General features: G+C 42.1%; 1 protein-coding gene across 3 annotated transcripts in view; it reads left to right on the top strand.

Annotated features, from left to right (window-relative positions):
- FBXO9 (F-box protein 9) overlaps positions 1–12,877 on the top strand; it is a 34,119-nt gene extending 21,242 nt beyond the window's left edge. The window contains exons 8-13 of one of the 3 annotated variants that reach the window (XM_006165718.2): positions 2,838–2,956; positions 3,645–3,735; positions 4,390–4,485; positions 4,823–4,916; positions 9,170–9,321; positions 12,279–12,877. In XM_006165718.2, coding sequence (XP_006165780.2) covers positions 2,838–2,956; positions 3,645–3,735; positions 4,390–4,485; positions 4,823–4,916; positions 9,170–9,321; positions 12,279–12,387 — 661 coding nt within the window. In that variant the 3' untranslated portion in view covers positions 12,388–12,877. Of the gene's footprint in view, positions 1–2,837; positions 2,957–3,644; positions 3,736–4,389; positions 4,486–4,822; positions 4,917–5,282; positions 5,437–9,169; positions 9,322–12,278 lie in introns of those variants that run through there. The other 2 variants (XM_027767194.1, XM_014583033.2) reach the window with 2 other exon arrangements.
- The last annotated feature ends 9,461 nt before the right edge of the window (positions 12,878–22,338 follow it).

Genomic DNA, 22,338 nt, shown 5'->3' with positions numbered 1-22,338 from the left:
TCACCCTTCCGTAGAGGGATGACCATGGCAGTTCTCGCTCTTCCATTCTCCTCCTGGGATTCTGGGCAAGCACACACTTGTGCGCGGTGTGATTTTTAAGCCACCAGGTCCAAGACTCAAACTGTGGTCGACCATGAGGCCTCTCAAGTAATTTTTAAAGTAACTAAACCCAGTAAGTAGTAATGATTTAAATTTCTAATGTACTAGAATTTTCTTTTGGCCCATTAAAATTACTCCTATAATTTAAAATATCTTGCTATGTGAAGAACAGTCACAATTTAATATAAATTATTCGAGACTGATCTTTCATATGTATTTTATAAATACTTCATCTTTAGCATATAGTTTTTTGGGTTTTTTTTTTTTTTTCTTCTAAGAATTTTGCCACAGGGTTGGGAACCAGCATTTAGTAATGGCTGTCACTGGACTCCCACGTAGTCGACCGCGGTTCGCGTCCCGGACCCAGTGGCTTAAAACTCACGCCAGACGCGTGTGCGTGCGTGCCCAAGATCCCGAGAGGAGAATGGAGGAGAAGGGATTGCGGCGTTACCATCCCCCCTGGGGGTGATTTCTCGCTTTCTGTGTCTCTGTCTGTCTGGCAAGCGTGCATACCCTATAGCGAACATCTCTCAAAAAAAATAAATAAATAAATAAATAAATAAATAAAAGAATTTTGCAACAGGGTTCACACACTCACTAGAGAAAGAGAGAGAGGGGAAGTGAGAAATCATTCCCCAGAGGGCATGGCCATGCCACGATCCCTTCTCATCTATTCTTCTCTTGAGATTTTGTATACTTATGCACATATGCATTATTTTTTTCTTTTTCAGATATTGCCATAGGGCATGTATGCTTGCCGGAGAGAGACAGTGAGAGGAAAAGTGAGAAGTCACCTTCCAAAGAGGACAGCCATACTGCAGTCCCGTGTTCTCCATTCTCCTCTTGGGATTTTGGGCATGCACAAACAAGCACCTGATGTGATTTTCAGACCACCAGGTCCAGGCTCAAACTGAGGCCGTGTGGGAGTCCAGCAGCTTAATCAATATGCCACCTAGTTCCACTCAACATGGTTTTTAAGCCACTGGGTCTGGGACTTGAATTGTGGAGTCAGCCATTTGGGATCCAACGTCTTAACCATCATGCCACCTGTGGGCCTACATACAGAATTTTTTTTAGAACTTTAGTTCTTAAAATTCAGATATGTTATTTTTATATAACTTAACTCCATTTAGAGTCTTGTATTTTGCTTACCATATTTGAATTGTTTGAAACCTTTGTTTTTGGTGATTTTGTGTGCTGTTCTATTTAGCAGCGGACAAATTAAGTCCCCAGTGGATCACCACCAAACTTTTGAATTGGGGATCTCTGGGACAGTTATTTCATTAACTTTTAGTTATATGTGACAAAACATTTATAAAGAAGGAATTGGTTAAGAAAGTAAATTTTCAGAAATAAAACTTCATTTGTTAGCAGAAAATTAAAAGAAAAAGCTGGGATTTTTTAAGTTTACATTTTTTTTCCCCATGAGACAGACAGGTTCTCCTTGCCATGATCCACCCCCAGGTTTACCCATCCCATATCACAGGCACACACATGCTTAGCCAGCATGATTAGGATGGTTCTGGATGTGAATTTAGGTCCTTTCTCATGTGGGTCCACTCCTGTTACATCATGCTACAACCTGGTCCAAAAGAAAAATATCTAAATATAAATTTGGGGGAGTTGTCTTTGGCAGTCTGAAGTCAATATAAGTGGCTTTTGCTTCTTTAAAACTGAATTATTTTAACATAGATGGAGTTTAAAATATTTTGAACTATATCAAGAATCATGTCAATTTTCCATATGCCTTTTTGTTCTTTTTAAAGTTTTTGCTATAAGACATGTGAACTCCCTGGAGAGAGAGACAGGGACAGATAAAAGTGAGAAAGCACTCTCTCCCCTGCCAGGGTTGGTGGCCACACCGCAGTCCCTTCTCCATCCTCCTCTTGGGATTTTCAGAACATGCACAAACACACCTGGCATGGTTTTCAAGCGTCCAGACCTCACAGTCAGCCATATAGGATCCAGCCACCTGAACCACCACGCAACCTACTGGCCCCCATATGCCTTTTACTTAGTTTTTCATGGCAATTCTGTAACAAGATCCCGTAGGTGCTGCCTTCAGAATCTATCTCCAGTCTGAGCATTTCAGCACGTTGACAGCTACCTCTGTGACTGGCCACGTTATGCAGTGACATCCTATGTGATATCCTTGCTTCCACTCTTACACCCCTAGAGTATATTCTCCGTAAACCAGAGTCATCTTTTAAAAGCACGAATTATGCTCAGAACCTGACAGTGGCATCCATCCCTCATAAAGGGCCCCTCCCATCTGTGGGATGGAACCTCATCTTCCCCTGACTACCTCGCAGATCACGTCCCTCACCTTGCTGTGCTCACCTTGCTGTGCCCATGTGCTCCTTCTGGCTCTTAGGGAGCCCGTCAGCAATGGCCCTGCCTGCTGCCCAGCGTTCTCTTCCTCATCAACATGGTCACTTCCCCAGAGAGGCCTTTCCCAGCCACCCTGTCTAAAATAGCCTCTTTCTTTACCACCATGGTTTCTCTCTACCTACTGTGCTTGGACTTTTGCACTGAGCCTACTATCTGAAACCTTTTGCTCTCTCACCGGCAAAGAGCAGGGCCTTTACCTTGTCCATCATTTTCTCCCCAGCCCTCAGAACAGTTCTTCATAGGTGCTCAGCAAATATTTTCTGAATCAGAGATGACTGATAGCAGAAATATTTGTGGGAAGGAATTTGGCTTTTTGTATTTATCAATGTTATGTTTTTATTACCTAGAGACCCTGAAATATGGCGTTTGGCCTGCCTGAAAGTTTGGGGCAGAAGCTGTGTTAAACTTGTTCCATACACATCCTGGAGAGAGATGTTTTTAGAACGGCCTCGTGTTCGGTTTGATGGTAAGTTGGACTCCGAAGAACTCAGGAAAAATATGATCTATAATGCTGATTTTTTTTTAAATTTATTTATGAAAAGGGGATCTGCCTGTAGCACAGTGGTTGAGGTGGCTGAGTCCCACATGACTGGCTGCACGGTTCCAATTCCAGACCCAGCAGTGTGAGAAATGTGGGCATGTGTGCATGCATGCATGCCTCAAATCCCAAAAGTGGGGAGAGGTGGAGGAAGGACTGCAGCATGACTGTGGCCCATGGGAGGTGCTTCTCTCTCTCTTTACTCTTCCCTTCTCTCTCCCGCCCCCCTCTCCCCAGCAAGCACAAATGACCTCTGGAAAACTTATTTTTTTATTCTTATTGCTGATTTTGATGAGTACAGTTTTAATTGTTTTAAGGATCACACATGGCCAGCTGCATGGTTTCAGTCCCTGACCGATGGCTTGAAAAGTTACACTGGGCACATTTGTATACACGCCCAAAATCCTGAGAGGAGACTGGAGGAGGAGGACTGCACCATGGCCATTGCCCTTGGATGATTTACTTTTCATTGTCTGTCTGTCTGTCTCTGGCAAGCACACGTGCCCTATAGCCAAACTTTAAAAAAAAAAAAAAAAAAGGAAATTTGTTATATGATTGTAACTTTAAAGGCTTATTTAATTTACATTCTTTAAAAATACCCTTTTTTTTTTTATAGGAGTGTATATCAGTAAAACCACGTATATTCGTCAAGGGGAACAGTCTCTTGATGGTTTCTATAGAGCCTGGCACCAAGTGGAATATTACAGGTACAACTGTAGTAAACTGAGTGAGTGGAAAATTCTCTCTCTCCAAGTATTAGTCTCTTAGTTATTTGGGTGTCTTTCCCTTGTTGCTTTTGATTTATCCACAGAATGGCCCTCAATCCAGTGTCACAACATAGGAATTGCACTCAAAAAATGAATGAGTTAATAAAAATTTTAAAATTCCTTCCAGCATCTACATGATTTTGTATTTTAGAGCTCTCCTTTTTTGTGCTGGGTATTCTCATTTGTCTTTTCACATGGCTTGTGCTTTTATTCCGCCTTATTAGTCACCAGGTATTACTACCACTGAGAAATAAGTAGACCTACTTGATCTCACTTTTGTTTGACATTAATTAGTGCCTTAGGAAAAACACAGAACTTTAATAGAGCAATATTTAATCAATTTTTATTCAGTGAATAAAACAAAGTTTAACAATTCCCCCCAAGGAAATAATAAAATGCTCTCAGTTCTTTGTTAATGAGCTAATGGGTTGTCAGTCATGTTTGGTTTAATGATATTCTGTCAGGTGTCTGGTTCATGCTATTTCAGTTCTGGTTTCACAGGTATGGGTAAGTCAAGGCACTGGTGAACATAGACATGTTTTGTACTTCATGTGTGTGTGGTGTATTTTTGGTGTCCCTTTCCTTTTTATGTAGGTACATAAGATTCTTCCCTGATGGCCATGTGATGATGCTGACAACCCCTGAGGAGCCTCAGTCCATCGTTCCCCGTTTACGAACACGGAATACCAGGTAGGACTCCCCCATGGCTTCCTAACTGACCCCCAGTTTGTGCAGTTACTTGCAGGTGGATGCAGCAGTGTCCCTTACCTTCATACTGGGTGAGTGCAAAAGCAGTGGTAAGGGGTGGAGAGGAATTATAGAAGATATCAACTCCTGGACCTCTCCTAGAGAATCGCCTTCCGTAGGTCGTCGGTCTAGGGGCCTCGGAATTGAGGTTTACTTATCATACCCAGTTCTCGGCAGGCAGGCTGAGTGAACACTGTTGTAATTCATTACTTCCCAAGTTTCTTAAATACATATGATAAATGATTGTAGACTTAGGTTTCATGTATTTTTTACTTTTTAGAACTGATGCAATTCTACTGGGTCATTATCGCTTGTCACAAGATACAGACAATCAGACCAAAGTGTTTGCTGTAATAACCAAGAAAAAAGAAGAAGTGAGTATGCGTGGTAGAATTAAATTTTGTTATTTCTGTCCCCTATCCATTGATGCATTCCTGATTAGAAAGAGCCAAAAGACAGAGTTGTTTATACTATTACATGAAGGCTGTGTTGACTTCTAGTCTATCTCTGAAGAGAGCTGGAGAGTTTTATTTTTTATTTGACACATAATTGTACATTTTTATGGGTTATAGTGTCATATTTCAGTGTATGCATGCAGTGTGTAGTGATTAGATTCCATCACTTCAAACATTTATTATTTCTTTGTGTTAAGAACATTCAGAATCTTCTCTTCTGGCTATTTTACAAAAAAAAAAATTGCTTAATTTATCTTTTTTTTTTTTTTTTTTAATTTGCTACAGGGCATGTGTGCTCACAAGAGAGAGAAAGCTGCCAGGTCTGGGTCTCGAACCACAATTGGCCATGTGGGAATCCAGCAAATTAACCAACATTCCACTGGCTGAACCTCTTCTGGCTATTTTGAAATACCACCCCCACCCCCCCTTTTTGTTTTTGTTTTTTTGTGTGTTTGTTTGTTTGTTTGTTTTTAGGTTTTTGTTATAAGACCACATGTGCACACCAGAGAGAGGGAAAGTGAGAAATCACCCCCCACAGGGAATGGCCATGCAACAATCCCTTCTCCTCCATTCTCCTAAGGATTTCAATCATGTACGCACAAGCACTGAGCATGATTTTCAAGCTGCCAGGTCTGGGACTCAAACCGTGTAGTCAGCCATATAAGATATAGCACCTTAACCTCCATGTCACCTGCTGGCCTTCAAAAAATTACTAACTGTAGTCACTCTAGTATACTGTAGTACACCAGAGCTTAATCCTCCTAAATAACTATATTTTTATACCTGTTAACTAACCCCATCTCTATCTCCCTCTTTTCTCTGCCCTTCCCAGTCTCTGGGATTCCCTGTTCTTTTCTCGGCTCTACAAGATCAAATCTTTTTAGTTTCCTCCTAAGAGTGAGAACTTGCAATATTGGTCTTTATGCCTGACTTACTTCACTTAACATAATAGTCTCCAGGTCCATCTATGTTGCTATAATTCACATGATTTAATTCATTTTCATGGCTGAATAATTGTCTATGAAACACACACCCCACATTTTCTTCTTCCTTTTATCTATTAATGGCTATTTAGATCAGTTCCCTATCACATGATCTCCATAGTGTGAATAATGCTGCAACAGACATGAATATTCAGGTGTTTGCTTGTACTGATTTTTTAAAATATGGGCATATACACAGTTGTGGGATTGTATATGGTAGTTCTGTTTTCATTTTGTGAGAAATTTTCTTACTGTTAAAGAGCTGGAGAGTTTCTAAGAAGTGGTTGTTTTTATTATTGAACCAGCTTATTTGTTTTTCTTCAGACAGCCGCGTTTTCTGGCCTGATGTTTTTATACATGAAAATATAGACAAAACCTGTGAAATAACTAGCGAAATGACACCTGAGTGTTTCTTGGCTCTTTGCATTTCGATTCTTTCCTTCCTAAATTAGCTCAGAGATAATTATTTCATAAATTCTTAGAGAAAACTTAAGATTCTACAGGAAACAAGCGAATGTAAGATAATTTCTATCTTCCTGTTCTTAGAAAAGGAGAAAAATGCCAAGCAAATATGGTCACTGATTATTACATTGTAGAGTGCTTTAAATTTTTTTTAACAGTTTGAGGACCTGATGTTTCTTCACAGCCTCTGCCTAGTGTTCTTTTTTATTTTAAGAGAGATTTTTGCTATAGGGCACGTGCGCTTGCCAGAGAGACAATAGACAGAAAGTGAGAAATCACACACACACACACCCTGGGAGGGATGGCCTCATTGCATCTTCTGTTCTCCTCTTGGGATTTTGGGCATGCATGCACATGTGCCTGGCGGGTGAGTTTTAAGCTGCTGGTCCCTCCAGTGTACTTTTTTTTAAAAAAAAAAGAAAAGAAAAAAAAAAAAGAATTATTTTTATCAGGACTAGCAGATGGTGTTGTGGTTCAGAGCACTGGACTCCCACATGGTCGATTGTGGTTCAAGTCTTGGACCTGGCAACTTGCTTTCTCAGTTTCTCTGTCTCTCTTGCTCTGTCCCTCTCTGGTCAAATTAAAATAAATAAAGATAAATTTTTTTTTTTTTTTTTAAAGAGGGAAACAGGGCAAGAGGGCAAGTGGCCAGCCATGTGGGAGTCCAGGGCCCTCAACCACCACGCCACCTGCCGGGCCCGCTCCAATGTACTTTTTAATTGTCAGAGACCCCATGTGTTTGCCTCAGAGAAAAGGCACCCCCTACTGGTCACGCTGCTACCCCTTCTCTGTTTCTCCATTCCATTGCAATTTGGGACATGCACGCACATGTGCCCAGGGTGTTCTTCAGGCCACAGAGCTGGGATTGTAACTGCAGTTGACCATGTGGGATCTGGCTTCCTTAATCTATAGGCTATAGAGCCAGTCCTACACTTTTTCAATTCTGGTTAAAAAGCCATAATATATACCGAGTCAGTCAGTTGTGAAGTAGTTAGAATATTCACCTGTTGCCTTTATAATTAGTGGAGGTTTTAAAAGCAATGTCCCTTGTTTGAAATCCCACTCTTCCCTAGCATCTTGCGTTGTGGGTTCTATCTGTGGGTCCTGTTGCCTGTGGCTTTTTGTTGCTTGCTTCTCTGCCTCCCTCTGACAGTCTCCTGGGGCCGCAGTCTGAGGGCAGAGATAGTTGCCATGACTGTTTCCTGAGGTCAAAACTGAGGACTTGCGAGGTCCTACTTTAAGAGTTTAAGAACTGCCATGCAGAGTGCCAGTTTTCTCTTCAAAGTGTGACATGTTGAAGCCATTTATAGTGTTTACATTTTTGTATTCAGCAGCAGTATTTGCAAATGTGATTCTGATTCATCTTCTCATATCTGTGCCCCCGTTGAACAGTTTCCCTCAGTTATTGTTTATTATTTATATTGATTGATTGTACCAGAGGGCACAAGTGCTCACAGAGAGAATCGGAGAAGAGAAAGCAACTGCATGGGCAATGGTCACACTGCAATCCCGTCTCCATCTGTCTCTCCTTCTGGGAGTTTGGGTGTGCCCTCACATGTATCTGGGGTGTTCTGTAAGCTGCTGGGTCCAGGCCTCAAACCATGGGGTTGACCATGTGGGATCCAGCTGCCTTAACCACCAGGCCATGGAGCTGACCCAATACTTTCCCTCTTATAAAGTTCCCAAGATGTCTCTAGTAGAAGGAATTGCTAGTTTTGGAGATAAGAGACAAAAGTTTTACTGCCCATATGTAAAACTGTGTATGACTTTGATTAATGCATTTGACCTCCCTGGATCTCCAGTTTATCAGCTGTTTAATAGAAACAAAGCAGCACAGTCATATTTAACACATGCAGGTATTCTTGATGATTAACCTACCATTTTTAGAGCACTATGTTGCTTTTCTTTTCTTTTTTTTATTTTTTTAGTTTTTTGCCACATGGTGCTTGCCAGAGAGACACAATGAGAGAGAAAGTGAGAAATCATCCCCCAAAGTGGTGGCCATACCACAATCCCTTCTATTCTCTTCTCTTCTTGGTATTTTGGGTGCACCTGTACATGGTGCAGTTTTTTTTTTTTAAGACTTATTTTAATTTCTTTGAGAGAGAGACTTTTGCTATTGCGCACGTGTGCTTGCCAGAGAGACAGATAGAAAGCAAGAAATCACCCCCTGGGGGGATGGCCACAATGCAGTTTTTTCTCTTTCATTCTTCTCTCAGGGTTTTGGGCACACACACACCTGGCCTGAGTTTCAAGCTGCCAGGTCCAGGACTTGAACTATAGTCAACCATGTAGGAGCTTAGTCCACTAAGCCACCTCTGGCCCCTATTATAATTATTTTTAATTTGATATGAGGCACATACACTCACCAGAGAGAGAAAACAAGCCGCCAGGTCAGGAACTCAGACTGCAGTCAGCCATGTGGGAGCCCAGTGTCTTAACCACTACGCCATCTGCAAGCCCTGCCTGGTGTGATTTTCAAGCCTCAAGGTCTAGGACATGAGCCATGGTCAGCCATGTGCAAGTCCAGTGCCTTAACCGCCATGCTGCCTGCTGGCTTCAAGTACTAGCCATTTTTTAGGACACTCCTATCTGTTTTCATGTGACAACCAAAACAATACTGCATGCAATTATGTTACTTTTAGTGCCACACTTGCATAGTATATTCCTCTAAATATTTCCATGTAGGTAAGATTTCATTATAGCTCACACACCTTCCTTTTACAGAAACCACTTGACTACAAATACAGATATTTTCGTCGTGTCCCAGTACAAGAAGCCGATCAAAGTTTTCACGTGGGACTACAGCTGTGTTCCAGTGGGCACCAGAGGTTCAACAAACTCATCTGGATACATCATTCTTGTCACATTACTTACAAGTAGGTGAATGCAACCAAATACCAAGGTTACAACATAAATGTGTTATTCCATATTCAGCACAGGAAACTCAAATATTTTAAATGCCTGAGAGTTGGGGCTGGCCTCATGGTCTGGTGGTTGAAGCAACCAGATCCCACATGGCCTACTACACAGTTCAGGTCCTGGACCAAGCAGCTTGGAAAACATGCCAGGCACATGTGCATGCATGCCCAAAATCTTGAGAGGCCAATGGAGAAGAAATTGCGGTGTAGCCATCCCCTCCGGAGGCCTTTTCTCATTCTCTCTTTCTCTCTCTCTCTCTTTCTTTCTGTCTCTGGTGAGCACACACACCCTATAGCAGAAAAAAAGAAAAGAAGATCATGCCAGGCATGTGTGCAAGTGTGCCTCAAATCCCAATAGGGTAGAGAAATGGAGGAAAAGGGATTGCAGCATGATTGCAGTCATATCGGGAGTTGCTTTCTCCCTTCTCCCTGGCAAGTATATGAACCCTCTGGCAAATTAAATTTTTAAAAATGAAGAAATTCTTCAGTTAATGTTACATTACAAAGTAAAACCACAGTATGATAGTATGACAAACCAAGAAAACAGCCAAAATGCAAAAGACTAAGCCCAGGCAAGGAAATAGCATCCAGAACGCTCACCCAGTGCCCATGGGATTGTGGGCTGGTGGTACTCACTTTGGAAGTGGAAGGAGAATGGCACCTCGTCAGCTGCGAGCTGCCTGTGCACTGCTATTTATGGACCTAACTAAAGGCATCTTGACAACACCGGATCATTTTCTTCTCCCACAGTCCATCACATGAGCTTGCTGTCTTTATACATTGAGTTTACTACACTTACAGTTAAGAAAGAAGATCACATGCATTCCAAAGGCAAATGTCTTAGGTGATCCCTACTTACAGCTCTGTGTTCTGCGACAGGATTTGCCTATATGAGATGAGGAACTGAAGAGTGTGTCAGAGAAAGCAGTGCAAAGATGAGTAAAACAGAAAGGGGACTTAGGGAAGTGAAGTATCAATTTGCGTGGATGTTAAAGTGAGCTGTTGGAAGACCGGTGTGTGACAGGGCTCTTTGTTCCCATTGAGTCCGTGTTCCTGAGAGACAAGTTTGAAGTCAGCTTCTATAGCCTGTGCAGCCTTGATCACATTGTGGAAAACTTGCTCAGGCACATTTCCGCCTTATTAATAAGTTCCCTCACTCATTTGGAAAGTCTTGACAGCTGAGAGTGTTTTTTATTCTCATCCTTACCTACTAGTACTACTATCATTTTTGTTTCTCTGTGATCTGAGCCTGTGAAATTTTGTTTTCTTGACTTCAAAAAAAAAAAGCCAAACCCAGACAGGGAAATCAAGCAAATGATTGACAAGTACAGGTCATTCTCAACCATTGGGAAAAGAGTTTTTCAGGAAAAGAGAGGATATTATAAAAAGCATCACTTGTAGCTGTTGGTGCTCATTGACCTCCTCCTCAGTAATATTTACAAAGTCACTTTAACTTTCCTCTTTTCGTTTTGTTTTGTTAGAGAGATTTTCTTTTGCTATAGGGCACACGCTCTCGCTTCAGAGACAGAGAAAGACAGAAAGTGAGAAATCACCCCCCAGAAGGAATAGCCATGCTGCTTCCCTCCTTCTCCATTCTCCTCTCAGGGTTTTGGGCATGCATGCTCATGCACCCAGGGTGAGTTTCAAGGTGCTGGGTCCAAGACTCAAACTTCGGTCAGCCATGTGGGAGTCCAGCAACATAGCCATTATGCCATCTGCTAGTCCCGAATTTTCCATTTTTAATTCTTTTCTGGAGGGAGGGAGGATAAGTAAAAGGGTATGGTAGTATAACTTGTCACCTGCTTTTGCTCCCCCTGCCTGTAATTATGCTGTTGATCATGCAAAGGTAAATCATTAAATTCTATCCTAGGAATGTACTTCTTTCTGAAACACATTGTGACAAGAGCCTTAAAATGTATACAGTCTTCGACTTTCTACTTAGGATTCTTCTCTAAGGGATCAGAATTTAATATTATGCAACCACCTAAAAATGGTTTCTGAATAATAATGATGTGAGGAAGTTCCTATGTCATAATGTTAAATGAAAGAAAGGATTTCTAATAGAGGGTGATCCCAACTGTAAACCTAAATAGACAGATTGAGGTGCATGGAAGAAGCATCAGAGGAAAATACTTCATATGACTATATATTAATGATGGACGTTTGAGTGATTTTTGTTTATACATTTCTAAATTTTTCATATTTTCTCCCTTTTGGAGAGGTTTTTGCTATAGGGTGCATGCACTTGCTAGAAAGACAGAGAGAGAGAGAGACAGAAAGCGAGAAATCACCCCCCAGGGGGGATGACCACGCCGCAATCCCTTCTCCTCCATTCTCCTCTCAGGATCTTGGGCACTCACGCACACGCCCCTGGCATGAGTTTAAGCCGCCGGGTCTGGGACTCAAACCACGGTTGACTACATGGGAGTCCAGTGACATAGCCATTACGTTAACTGCTGGTCCCTACATTTTTCAGATTTTCTACAAAGTGCCTATTATTTAAATTTACTGAAATGAGTTTAAAATGAGTTTTTTAAAAAAAGCTAAAACAGCATAAAATAAACTTTCCCTTGGGCCAGCTAGAGGCATGGAGGTTAAGGCAGCTGGACCCCACATAGCTGACTCTTCAGTTCAAGTCTTGGACTTGGTTGCTTGAAAATCACTCTGGGCACGTGTGTGTGCGTGCCCAAGATCCCAAGAGGAGAATGGAGAAGAAGGGATTGCAATGTGGCCATCCCTCCAGGGGTTGATTTCTCGCTTTCTATCTCTCCGTCTCTGTATTTCTGGAGAGCGCACGCACCCTATAGCAAAAACCTTCCCCTCCCCCGCCAAAAAAAAAGAACCCTGTAAACATGCAAGGATTTTAAATGAGTCAGTATTTCCTTGTACTAGTAAATTTTGTGTTTTCTTTCCAGATCAACTGGTGAGACTGCAGTCAGTGCGTTTGAGATTGACAAGATGTACACACCCTTGTTCTTCGCCAGAGTGAGGAGCTACACTGCTTTCTCAGAGAGGCCTCTGTAGAGCCATGTCCAGTCCACTGTCACTGTTGCATGAATTAAGTATATAGCGCAAAAGAGCACCTAAGTTATAAATGTACATATATACATATGGAATTGGAACTTATTTTAAATTGTTGGGAATTCCTTTCAGAAGAGTATAAATTGATTATTTTTTTTATTTAAAGGGATAGTTGATTCTTGAGGTGTTTTGTTTTGACATTAAGAAGTAGAAATTTTAAGTTGTTTAAGCACATTTATGTTGTGAAAAACATTACAGGTTTAAATCATGTCCTTTTTCAAGCAGATTTATGAGCAGACTTCTGTCACATAAGTCGTCTTCTGCCTGGTCGTCCTAATATTTACATACGTCAGGGAGCAATACACTGGATAAGCTTTTTATCTCCTGCATGACATGGGGTCTGCACTAAAGGCTCAAATGTGAAAACCTGTTCTGGATTTGTTTGAAACTGTTTGACCAATAAAGAACATAAATAAGTGTTTCTTTCGAAAAATACATGTGCATGGCCTTTTTAAAGTATCATGTATCTTGGGGCCAGGAGGTGGCATGGTGGTTGGGGACGCTGTGCTCCCATGTGGCCAACTGCGGCTTGCTTTCTCACTCTCACTCTCTCTCTCGCCCTGTCCCTCTCTGGTCAAATTAAAATAAGTAAATGAATACATAAAGTTAATTAAAATAATTCTTTTTTTTTTTTTTGAGAGGTGTTTTGCTATAGGGCACATGCCCTCGCCAGAAAGACAGAAAGACAGAGAGACAGATAGCAAGAAATCACCCTCCCAGGGGGGATGGCCATGCCGCAATCTCTATTCCTCCATTCTCCTCTTGGGATCTTGGGCACGCATGCACACACCTCCAGTGTGAGTTCAAGCCACTGGGTCCGGGACTCGAACCACAGTCAACTACATGGGATTCCAGCAACATAGCCATTATGCTAACTGCTGATCCCTTCACTTTATTTCTTGAATTTGTCTCCCAAATTATACCTTTATCAAGGTGAAGTAGAAGTGTTTGGGGCCCTTGGGAGCTGGGAGTGTGGACTTCCATTTCATATCCAGGGCATAGCATTAGTCTGGAATCCTCTTCTCTCTGGCCGAAGTAACCACCTCAACCTTATGGTACTCATCTTTTGCCTCTTAATTCTTTGTATCTATTAACAATGAATCTATTTTGTACCTTAAGCTTTGTAAGGCTTCTTTCTTCCACTTAATAAAGCCATGTGCTTATCACAGTATTTTTAATGGTTTCTTAGTCCAACTTTAAGCTTTTCTTCAGACATTTTTGTTTCCTACTTTAATACTAATATAGTGTTTCTGAAATGAACACTCTTGTAGCTAAATCTTTACACAAGTCTTTATTTCTTTTTGTTTGTTTGTTTTGGAGAGGTTTTTGCTATAGGGCATGTGTGCTCACCAGAAAGAGACAGAGAGACAGAAAGCAAAAAATCACCCCCCAGGGGGGATGGCCACACCACAATCCCTTCTCCATTCTCCTCTCAGGATCTTCAGCACACATGCACACATGCCCGGCATGAGTTTAAGCCACCGGGTCCAGGACTCGAACCACAGTCGACTATGTGGGGGTCCAGCGACATGGCCACTGTGCCAACTGCTGGTCCTGACAAGTCTTTATTTCTTAGGATGTTTCCAGGAAGAATTACTGGATCCAAGGATGAATGCTTTTAAATAAACATTTGTGGTATATAACATATATGAAGGATCTTCAAAAAATTTATGGAAAATGCATATTATGGAAAAAATGCGTGGATTTCAAGAATTTTTGGTAAGTACAAGAAACTTGTACTTTAATTTCACTTCTCCAGGAATTCTAGAATTTTTTTTAATTTAATTTTACTTACTTTTACCATTTTCTAATATGTTTATATACTCAATTTGTTTATTACACACCATGTACATACTTTTTTAAAAAGGAATGATTATTTATTATTTTTAAATTTGCTATAGGGCACACACATTCATCAGAGAGACAGAGAGAGAGGAAAAGTGAGAAAGCAAGCCACCAGGTCTGGGACTCAAACTGTAGCTGGCTATGTGAGTCCAGCACCTCAACCACCATGTCACCTGCTGGCCCTCTGTATACATACTTTTGAAAAACATATTATACCCCACAAAAATGATTCGTGATTATATGTAAATCAGAAATTGCAATCAAAAGAAAGAAATGCATGAAAGCATGCTTTTGCCACTAGGTGACACTCTTGTCCCAGGCTTTTTGTTTTTGTTCAGTGGTCTATGCTAGGGGGAGCTGGTTTCCACATTCATGAGCAAATAGGAGCACTCAGCAAATGATAGGAGCTAAGAATGAAGGTGTGATTCCAAAGGAAATGGCAATCTGATGCAGTGCCCTCGCTCCTGCCATGCTGAGCTCCTTAACCACAAGTCAGGAATCACAGTCCTCTTGGCCAGTTTTATCTGGCCAGTTTGTTTTGGCTGTTTGAGGACATTGAATATCCTGCTTTAGAATAAATAGAAACAGAATTTGGGGATGAGTAACCTAGGATTGGAGGGAGTTGGAAGAGAGGCCAGTCTGTCTTTAAGTGACAAACAAATGGCCCAGTTTGTGACTGTCTCGGGAGATCCTCAGTCTCTCTTCCTGTAATCTTTTTTTTTTTTAAGAATTATTTTATTTAACTTTATTTATTCATTTTTATTTATATTTAATTTGACCAGAGAGAAACAGAATGAGAGAGGGAGAAAGCAAGAAAGCAAACATCCAGGTCCAGGACTCGAACCATGGTTGGCCATGTGTGAGTCCAGCGCCCTTAACCACCATGCCACCTCTCTTCTTGTAATCTTCTGCTCAGTGCAGAGATTTTGGTAGATCGCTATTCAATCCACTCAAGGGTTCCATATATGCTCCTTCAAATAGACATTTTATTGAGATTCAGAAGAGTGTGCAAGGCTGAACCACACTCCCACCGCTTGGGAGGCTAGAGGCAGCATGAGAGGCCTGGGCCTGGTTCTCTGGCCAAGCTGAGCACACTACATACAAATATGCATGCCTGTAATCCTAGCTAATTGTGAGGCCGAGGCAGGAGGATCACAGCCCAGTGAGACCCTGTTTAAAAAATATACATATATATCTTATAAAAGGGAAAAAAGCATATGAGATTGTTGATACATGGTAGACATGGTGCGAGTGTGTGCATGTGTGTATGCACATACACGTGGCAGAATGAGGAAGGGTAGTGTGGAAACTCTATCAGCCACACAAGTCTGTTCTCTGACAAAATGGCTTTCCTGTGCAGGCTAATTTTTTCTCAAATTCAGGACAGATATCCAGCCCAATTTATTCTATTCCAGTTGAAGGAACAGTAAGTTGAAGCCTGCTGCATATTAGGTTGTCAGGAAAGTTATGCATATTTTTCTGTTTTTCTATGCAAAAATGCATCATGACTTTCCTGACAACTCAGTAAGTAAGGTGATCCTATAGTCAATTTATTGTCAAAATCGGGACCCTTTTTAGTGGAAAGAGTAGTATTTTTTGTGATTACTCTGAAACAACAAAGCATAAACTGGGACTCGCCTGGGCAAACTGGGATGAATGGTTGCTATGTATACAAGGCATTGCCAAAGCCCTTATAATCAACTTCCATTTGGAATGAAGGTTACCTGTCCTATTCTGGCCAAAGTATTTTCAGCAGACTCTCGCCGAACTGCAATCGACCTACTCCAGTCTTCTAATTAGGGAGGATTCCAGGTACACGCCACCATGCGCAGTTTGTTAAGGCTGGCTAGGCAGATGAACCAGGCTCCCACACAGCAGGCCTCACATGCTTTCCTAAATCTCAGTTCAAGAGAGATCTTCTCCTTGCCCAATACCTTGCATTTCCTTAAGTTGTATAGCTAGACCTGGTCTTTCTTCAGACCCAAGTGTGGTGCACCTTTGCAAGATCTCCTGGAGGAGTGGGTTCATTTTGAGTGCAGAGATATGAAGAGCTAGCCTCATGGTGTGGTGAAAGACCACAGATTGCATCCGAGGTCCTGAGCTCAGAGTACCCTGCAGAGAGCCTGAATTGAGCAGGTGCTCAGCGGATGTAAGCGGATTCCCAATTAGACCACCATAGGTAGGTAACCCTTGTACTGGAGATGAGACTTCTGGGGTCTTCGCTCCCAACAACATGTCAGAAGAGGAGTTCTTTGCCTGGTGCCCCCAATCCAACCCTACAGTGTAGATGCTGGTTCCATTTGGAGCAAATGAGAGCTACAAAGACTGAGGCTTCTATAGATCAGGGGACTTTCAAGTATGGATCCTTTGAATTTTAAGTGTTATTCCTTTGAGTCCCTGGGAGCCTGAATAGGAAAGACAGGATGATAGTTCATCCAGACGTGAAAGAGTAAGGTCTTCCCCTAACTGGACAGAGGGGAAGACACAAAACAGTAGCAGGACTTTGGACTTTGGAGTAAGATTGCTCTGGTTTGATTTCCCATCCTTGCTAGCTCTTACTATCTTGGTCAAAGTCACTTAACACCTGGAACCTCATTTGTACACTAAGGATAATGATAACTACCTGCAAGGTTGCTGTGGCAACACCATATTAGATATTAAGCCCCAGCACATAATAGGCCCTACCTATAAGGAAGCCATTATTACAGAGGATTTCCTAAAAGGATAGTAACTCTCTGGGTAGATGGAAAAGATAGCTCTATTTTGAAAGGGAATAAGAGGGGCCAGCAGGTGGCATGGTAGTTAATGGCTCTGAACTCCCACACAGCTGACCACAGTTTGAGTCCTGGACCTGGTGGCTTTGTTTTTCACTTTCTCTCTCCCTCCTTTCCCCCTTCCCTCCCTCCCTCCCTTCCTTCCTCCATCCATCCCTCCTTCCCTCCCTCTCTCTCTCTCAGTCCCTGTCTGGTCAAATTAAAAGAAAGAAAGAAAGAAAAAAAGTTAAATAAAATAATTATTTTTAAAAAGGGGATGGGGATAAGAAAGAAGACTCAGCAGATGGCGTAATGGTTACATTGCTGGACTCCCAGGTATTCAACCACAGTTTGAGTCCTGGACCTGGTTGGTTAAAACTCATGCCAGCCTCATGTGCATGCATGCCAAAAATTCCGAAAGGAGACTGGAAGAAAAAGGACTGCAAAGTGGCTATCCCCCATGGAGGGGTGGTGATTTCTCACTTTCTGTCTCTCTGTCTGTCTCTATCTCTCCAGTGAATGTATGCCCCATGCAGTAAAAATCTCTCTTAAAAAAAAAAAAAAACTCTTTAATCACAAACCTAAAAACAAACTACAAAAATAAACCACCAAACCAAAAACTTAAGTATGTATTTGTGATCTATCTCAACTTGGTAGTTAATATCAGAAATCCCCTTATACTATGACAAGTAAGCTTTAACATATATAAAATTAGTGACAGAGCTTGATCAATTAGTAGAGGTTGCTTGAAGTGCTGGTTGAGAAAGATTCTGATGCTGAGGCTAAACTCAGTAGAGAAGTGTGCTGTTACTGATTAGCGATGTCTGCTCTGGGCACAGGGAGGTAGACCACAGACATGATACCACATAGTTACCCTTCGTTCCTCACTCACTAGTGGATGAGCCTGCCCTTAATACAAGCAAGAATTTGGAAGTCTAGAGCAGCACTTGGGCTCTGGACACTCAGAGGAAATGAATGAAAGGCAGTGATGCACACAAAAGGAAAGGAACATCAGAGAAATCCTTGGTAGTACATCAGGCAAATTTCAGCGACTTCCTAATCATACCCAGGAGCACAAGGAGAGGTAGCCAAAAGGGCCTGAGCAATTGCCTAGAAGATTAAAAAAACAAAATTGGAATATTGGGAAACTCTAAATAAGCCTAAATTAAAAAACAGAAGGAAAGAGAAAGTACAAGGTAAAATTCAAACAAAGGCCCAACTGTGTTCTTAGAAGCAGTTATTTAAGAATCACCTATTTATCAACAGCCAAATAGTCAAGAGCAAGAAAGCCTTAAACATCCTTAAATGTAATGCAATGTCTTTACAAAATCCAATTTCTTTAGTTGCAGAATGATATCTAGATATATCTATTCTGAGGTCTCTAATCTGAAGGATTAAGAAAAAATGCAGTGTGGTTCTTCCTTAATGATAGCACACAGAAGGAGACCTTTCCTCTCGTTAGGATCCTAGAGACTAAAATCAATAAATCCCTGTTTCTTACCCTGCCTGCCCTCTGCCCAACTCATCTAGAAACGGCAGCATTTGAAGCAGAAGCAGTATCTTGAAGTTGACCTTCCAAGTTAGGACAAATAATCCTGAAGAACTTGAAGAATCAGAAAAGTAAAGATAAACAGATTTTGTTTTAAGAAAGAACATATTTTGGAACAGGTTTTTCTCCTACTGACACTGTCAAGCAGATCTCTCTGTGTGTGAGGATGAGTGGTTGCCGTGTTACTTGTACCTTGGAGAGTTGGCTATCATGGAAGATGTGGTGTGGCTCTCTCCCTAACCCTCCTGGGACAGCCAAGATTCCTCTTTCCCCTTCATTTTCTAATGACATAGTAGACTGGCAAGCACCATGAATTTACTAAACGTTTTGGCAAACATTATAGAAAAGTAGTTTCCAGAGCCTAGGTCGGTTTGAAAAGATGTAGGGTCCTGAACATGCTTCTTTCCTGTATTATTTTTAGGGAATACATATTTCAATGCATTTTTTTTCTGATGTAGAATATTCCTATTTTGGAAAATACAGAGGCAGTAAGAAGAAATTAGGAGGGCCAGCACCACAGCACGGCAGTTAAACCCGGGGCGTAGGGAGCCAGATCCCACATGGTCAACTGTGGTTGGAGTCTCGGCCCTGGCGATTTGTGAAACACCAGGCACGTGTGCATGCCCAAAATCTTGATGGCATGGGGGAATAGAGTAAAAAGGGATTGCAGCATGACCACACCCCATTGGGGGTTGCTTTCTCTCTCTCCTCCTTTCCTCTTTCTCTTTCTCTCTGGTGAGTGCATGCATCCTCTGGTAATGAAAAAAGTTACTCATAAGCCTACCACCAGAGATAACCATTTCACATTACTAGCCAAAAATCTGTCATTGACTACTGGGTACCCTTGTCAATCTGGTGGGACACTGGTATGTCAGGAAGGTATCCTTAATGCCTCCTTACTGGTTTTCACCAGGAGCAGTACTGGCAGAGTTTGGGATAGGAGATGTAGGTGGAAGAAGGGTATCAAACATGGTGGTCATAATGATGAAAAATGGGAAAATGGAAAGTACTTGTGAGCATGGTGTAAATTGAATGCATTAATGCACACTGTAGACGTGGTAACATGATGGTTGGGCGAATAATTTGATGAAGATTAGTCTTTCCCAGTGTGTCATGGCATGTGGAAAAGTACTGCACTGTTGAGAGCCACTGCCTTAAAAAAAAAAAAAAAAGGAATTATTTAATTTTATTTATTATTATTATTATTAAATTTGTTACAGGGCATGCGTGCTCACTAGAGAGAGAGAGAGAAGGTGAAAAAGCAAACTACCAAGTCCAGGACTTGAACTGTGGTCAGCCGCATGTGAGATGTGAGGCCAGCGCACCACCACATACCCGCTGGCCTTGAGCCACTGTCTGAGAGGCCCACAGTTTGAGACACATTATCTTTCAAAACCTAGTTTTCTCATTTGTAAAGTAGAGGCTTCTGTTTGTACAAGATAAATTGTGTAAAGTTACTTGCATCAAGAGATGAAACCATTGTTTTAAACCCCTCTTTTTAGTTTACTTATTTTTTACATGACAGAGAGATGACAGAGGGGCCCTCAGTAAGGTCCTCGTGCCACAATCCACCCCCATTCTCAGCTGGCCTAGATCATGGGCACATGAATGCACCCAGCATGCTCAGAGGGGTCCAAGGACACAAAACTAGGACCTTTCACGTGGGCCCAGCTGTGTTACCACTGTGCCACCACCTGGCCCCTGAAGCCTACTTACTGCAGCATGCACAGTGAGGTTTTGCTGATGCTGCCTGTAAATCTTAACTTCGGGCTCTGCCCCTCGGCCTCACTGCTAGACTAAGTTTCTTTAAGTAGGCAGTGATCACCTGCTATATCTTGATGGGTGGGGGAATACAGATGGAAAGGGAGAAAGAAGAATTAGAAGCTGTTCTAAGGTTAGCTCTATTTCCTCATCATGGAGAGAGTCCCTGGACTTTTCTGCTCAGTCCTGGAAAAATATGGTCAAGGGGGAAAATTGTCAAAACGGCACAGGCACTTCAGGAAAAATGGTAGGTATTTTGACCAAGAAGATCAAAGTGTTTTATTGAAAGATGACCCCTCAGGACCAGCAGATGGTGTAATGGTTACCTTGCTGGACTCCCACGTAGTTGACTGTGGTTTGAGTCCCAGACCTGGCAGCTTAAAATTCAAGCCAGGCACATGTGTGTGCATGCCCAAAAATCCCGAGAGGATAATGGAGGAGGAAGGGATTGCAGCATGGTCACCCTAGGGAGTGATTTCTCACTTTCTGTCTCTCTGTCTCGCTTTCGCTCTCCAGTGAGCACATGCACCATATAGCAAGTCTCTCTTTAAAAAAAAAAAAAAAAAGATAGATAGACTATCCCTTGCAATTAGCAGCTATCAGAATTAAAACCAGTACGTGATACTGCTTTCCATACATGCCTGAATTGAGGTTGGCCCTATCTATGTACAGGGGAATAGACCACAAGACTTCTAGGCCTCTGAGGACTGAACTGAGAGCTGGCTGCCTTGAATAGCCAGAAGTGGAGGATTTGTTCCTCACTCGCCAGGAGCAGTAAGGACCAGTGTGATTCACTGGGGCCCACCTGGATGATCCATCTCTAGGTCCTTACATATTCACATCTGGAAAGTCCCTTTTGCCAGGGTTTGTCACAGTGAGGATGTTGATACCTTTGAGGGACCATTGTTCTGCCCACCACAGCCCCGGGCTATATCAGCTCTGCTCAAACTCTATGCCTTAATTCCTAGGGATCTGATATAGGCTAAGAGCTTGGAGGTTTTTGTTTATTTTTTTCCAAGAATTATTTTATTTAACTTTATTTATTATTATTATTTTCCAGTTCAATCAGAGAGAGACAGAATACAGAGAGAGGGAAAGCGAGAAAGCAAGCTGCCAGGTCCAGGACTTGAACCGAGGTCAGCCATGTGGGAGTCCAGCACCTTTAACCACCATGCCACCTGCTGGCCCAAGTTTGGAGTTTTTAAAAGCAGTGTCCCTCTATAGATTTTGGACTCAGCATGACACCAGCAGGTCGGCACTCACAATTACACCAGTCAGCATCTTGCACCTCATCTTCCTACCTGTAGGCACTGGTTATATGTTTGAGTTTTGCCACTTCTACCAGCAGTCAACACCTTTCCTCTGACCCCCCCAGAAATACACAGCATCAGGCTTGACTCCTCTGACTGGAGGGTATAAGGAAAGCCCCCCTTCAGATTACCCCTTCTCTTTTTGCCACTGGTAACAGCCCCAAGTGGCAGAATCCAAGGGCATCTCCTCTAAGCAAGCATCTTGTGGTGCGAGTGGGTTGCGGTAGTTCTTCTCTGAAGTAGGTGCTGCCATTCTTTTCTAAGGTTCATTTATTTCTTCATGAAAGAGACACAGAGACAAGATATATTATGTCTCGGTCCATCCTCAGATCACATGCATGCATGTGTACTCCTGACCAATTCAGGGAGGTCCCAGGACAACAAACCCAGCCTTTCTCAAACAAATCCAGGTGTGTGACTAATACACCATTACTGCCCTCTATTGTCTTTCCTTACAGGTGAGAAAACTGAGGCACAGAGATGTTTAGGAACTTGCTCAGAGTGGTCAGGATGGGATTCCTATCAGCCCATCTCCAGAGCCCAAGATTTGTTGAGATTTGTCCCTAAGCCGGAAGTGCCTCTACTAATTGCAAATGAGCAATTGAAATTCCGTTTCAGTGGCTCTTCTCACACAGAGCTCTAAGCAAATGTATATCCACTGATAATATTCACACTA

This window comes from Tupaia chinensis, unplaced genomic scaffold (assembly GCF_000334495.1).
Source record: "Tupaia chinensis unplaced genomic scaffold, TupChi_1.0 Scaffold144010_1, whole genome shotgun sequence".
Lineage (NCBI taxonomy): Eukaryota > Metazoa > Chordata > Mammalia > Scandentia > Tupaiidae > Tupaia > Tupaia belangeri.
The sequence above is the reverse complement of the archived record's forward strand: the minus strand, read 5'-3'. Positions and strand labels throughout refer to the sequence as shown.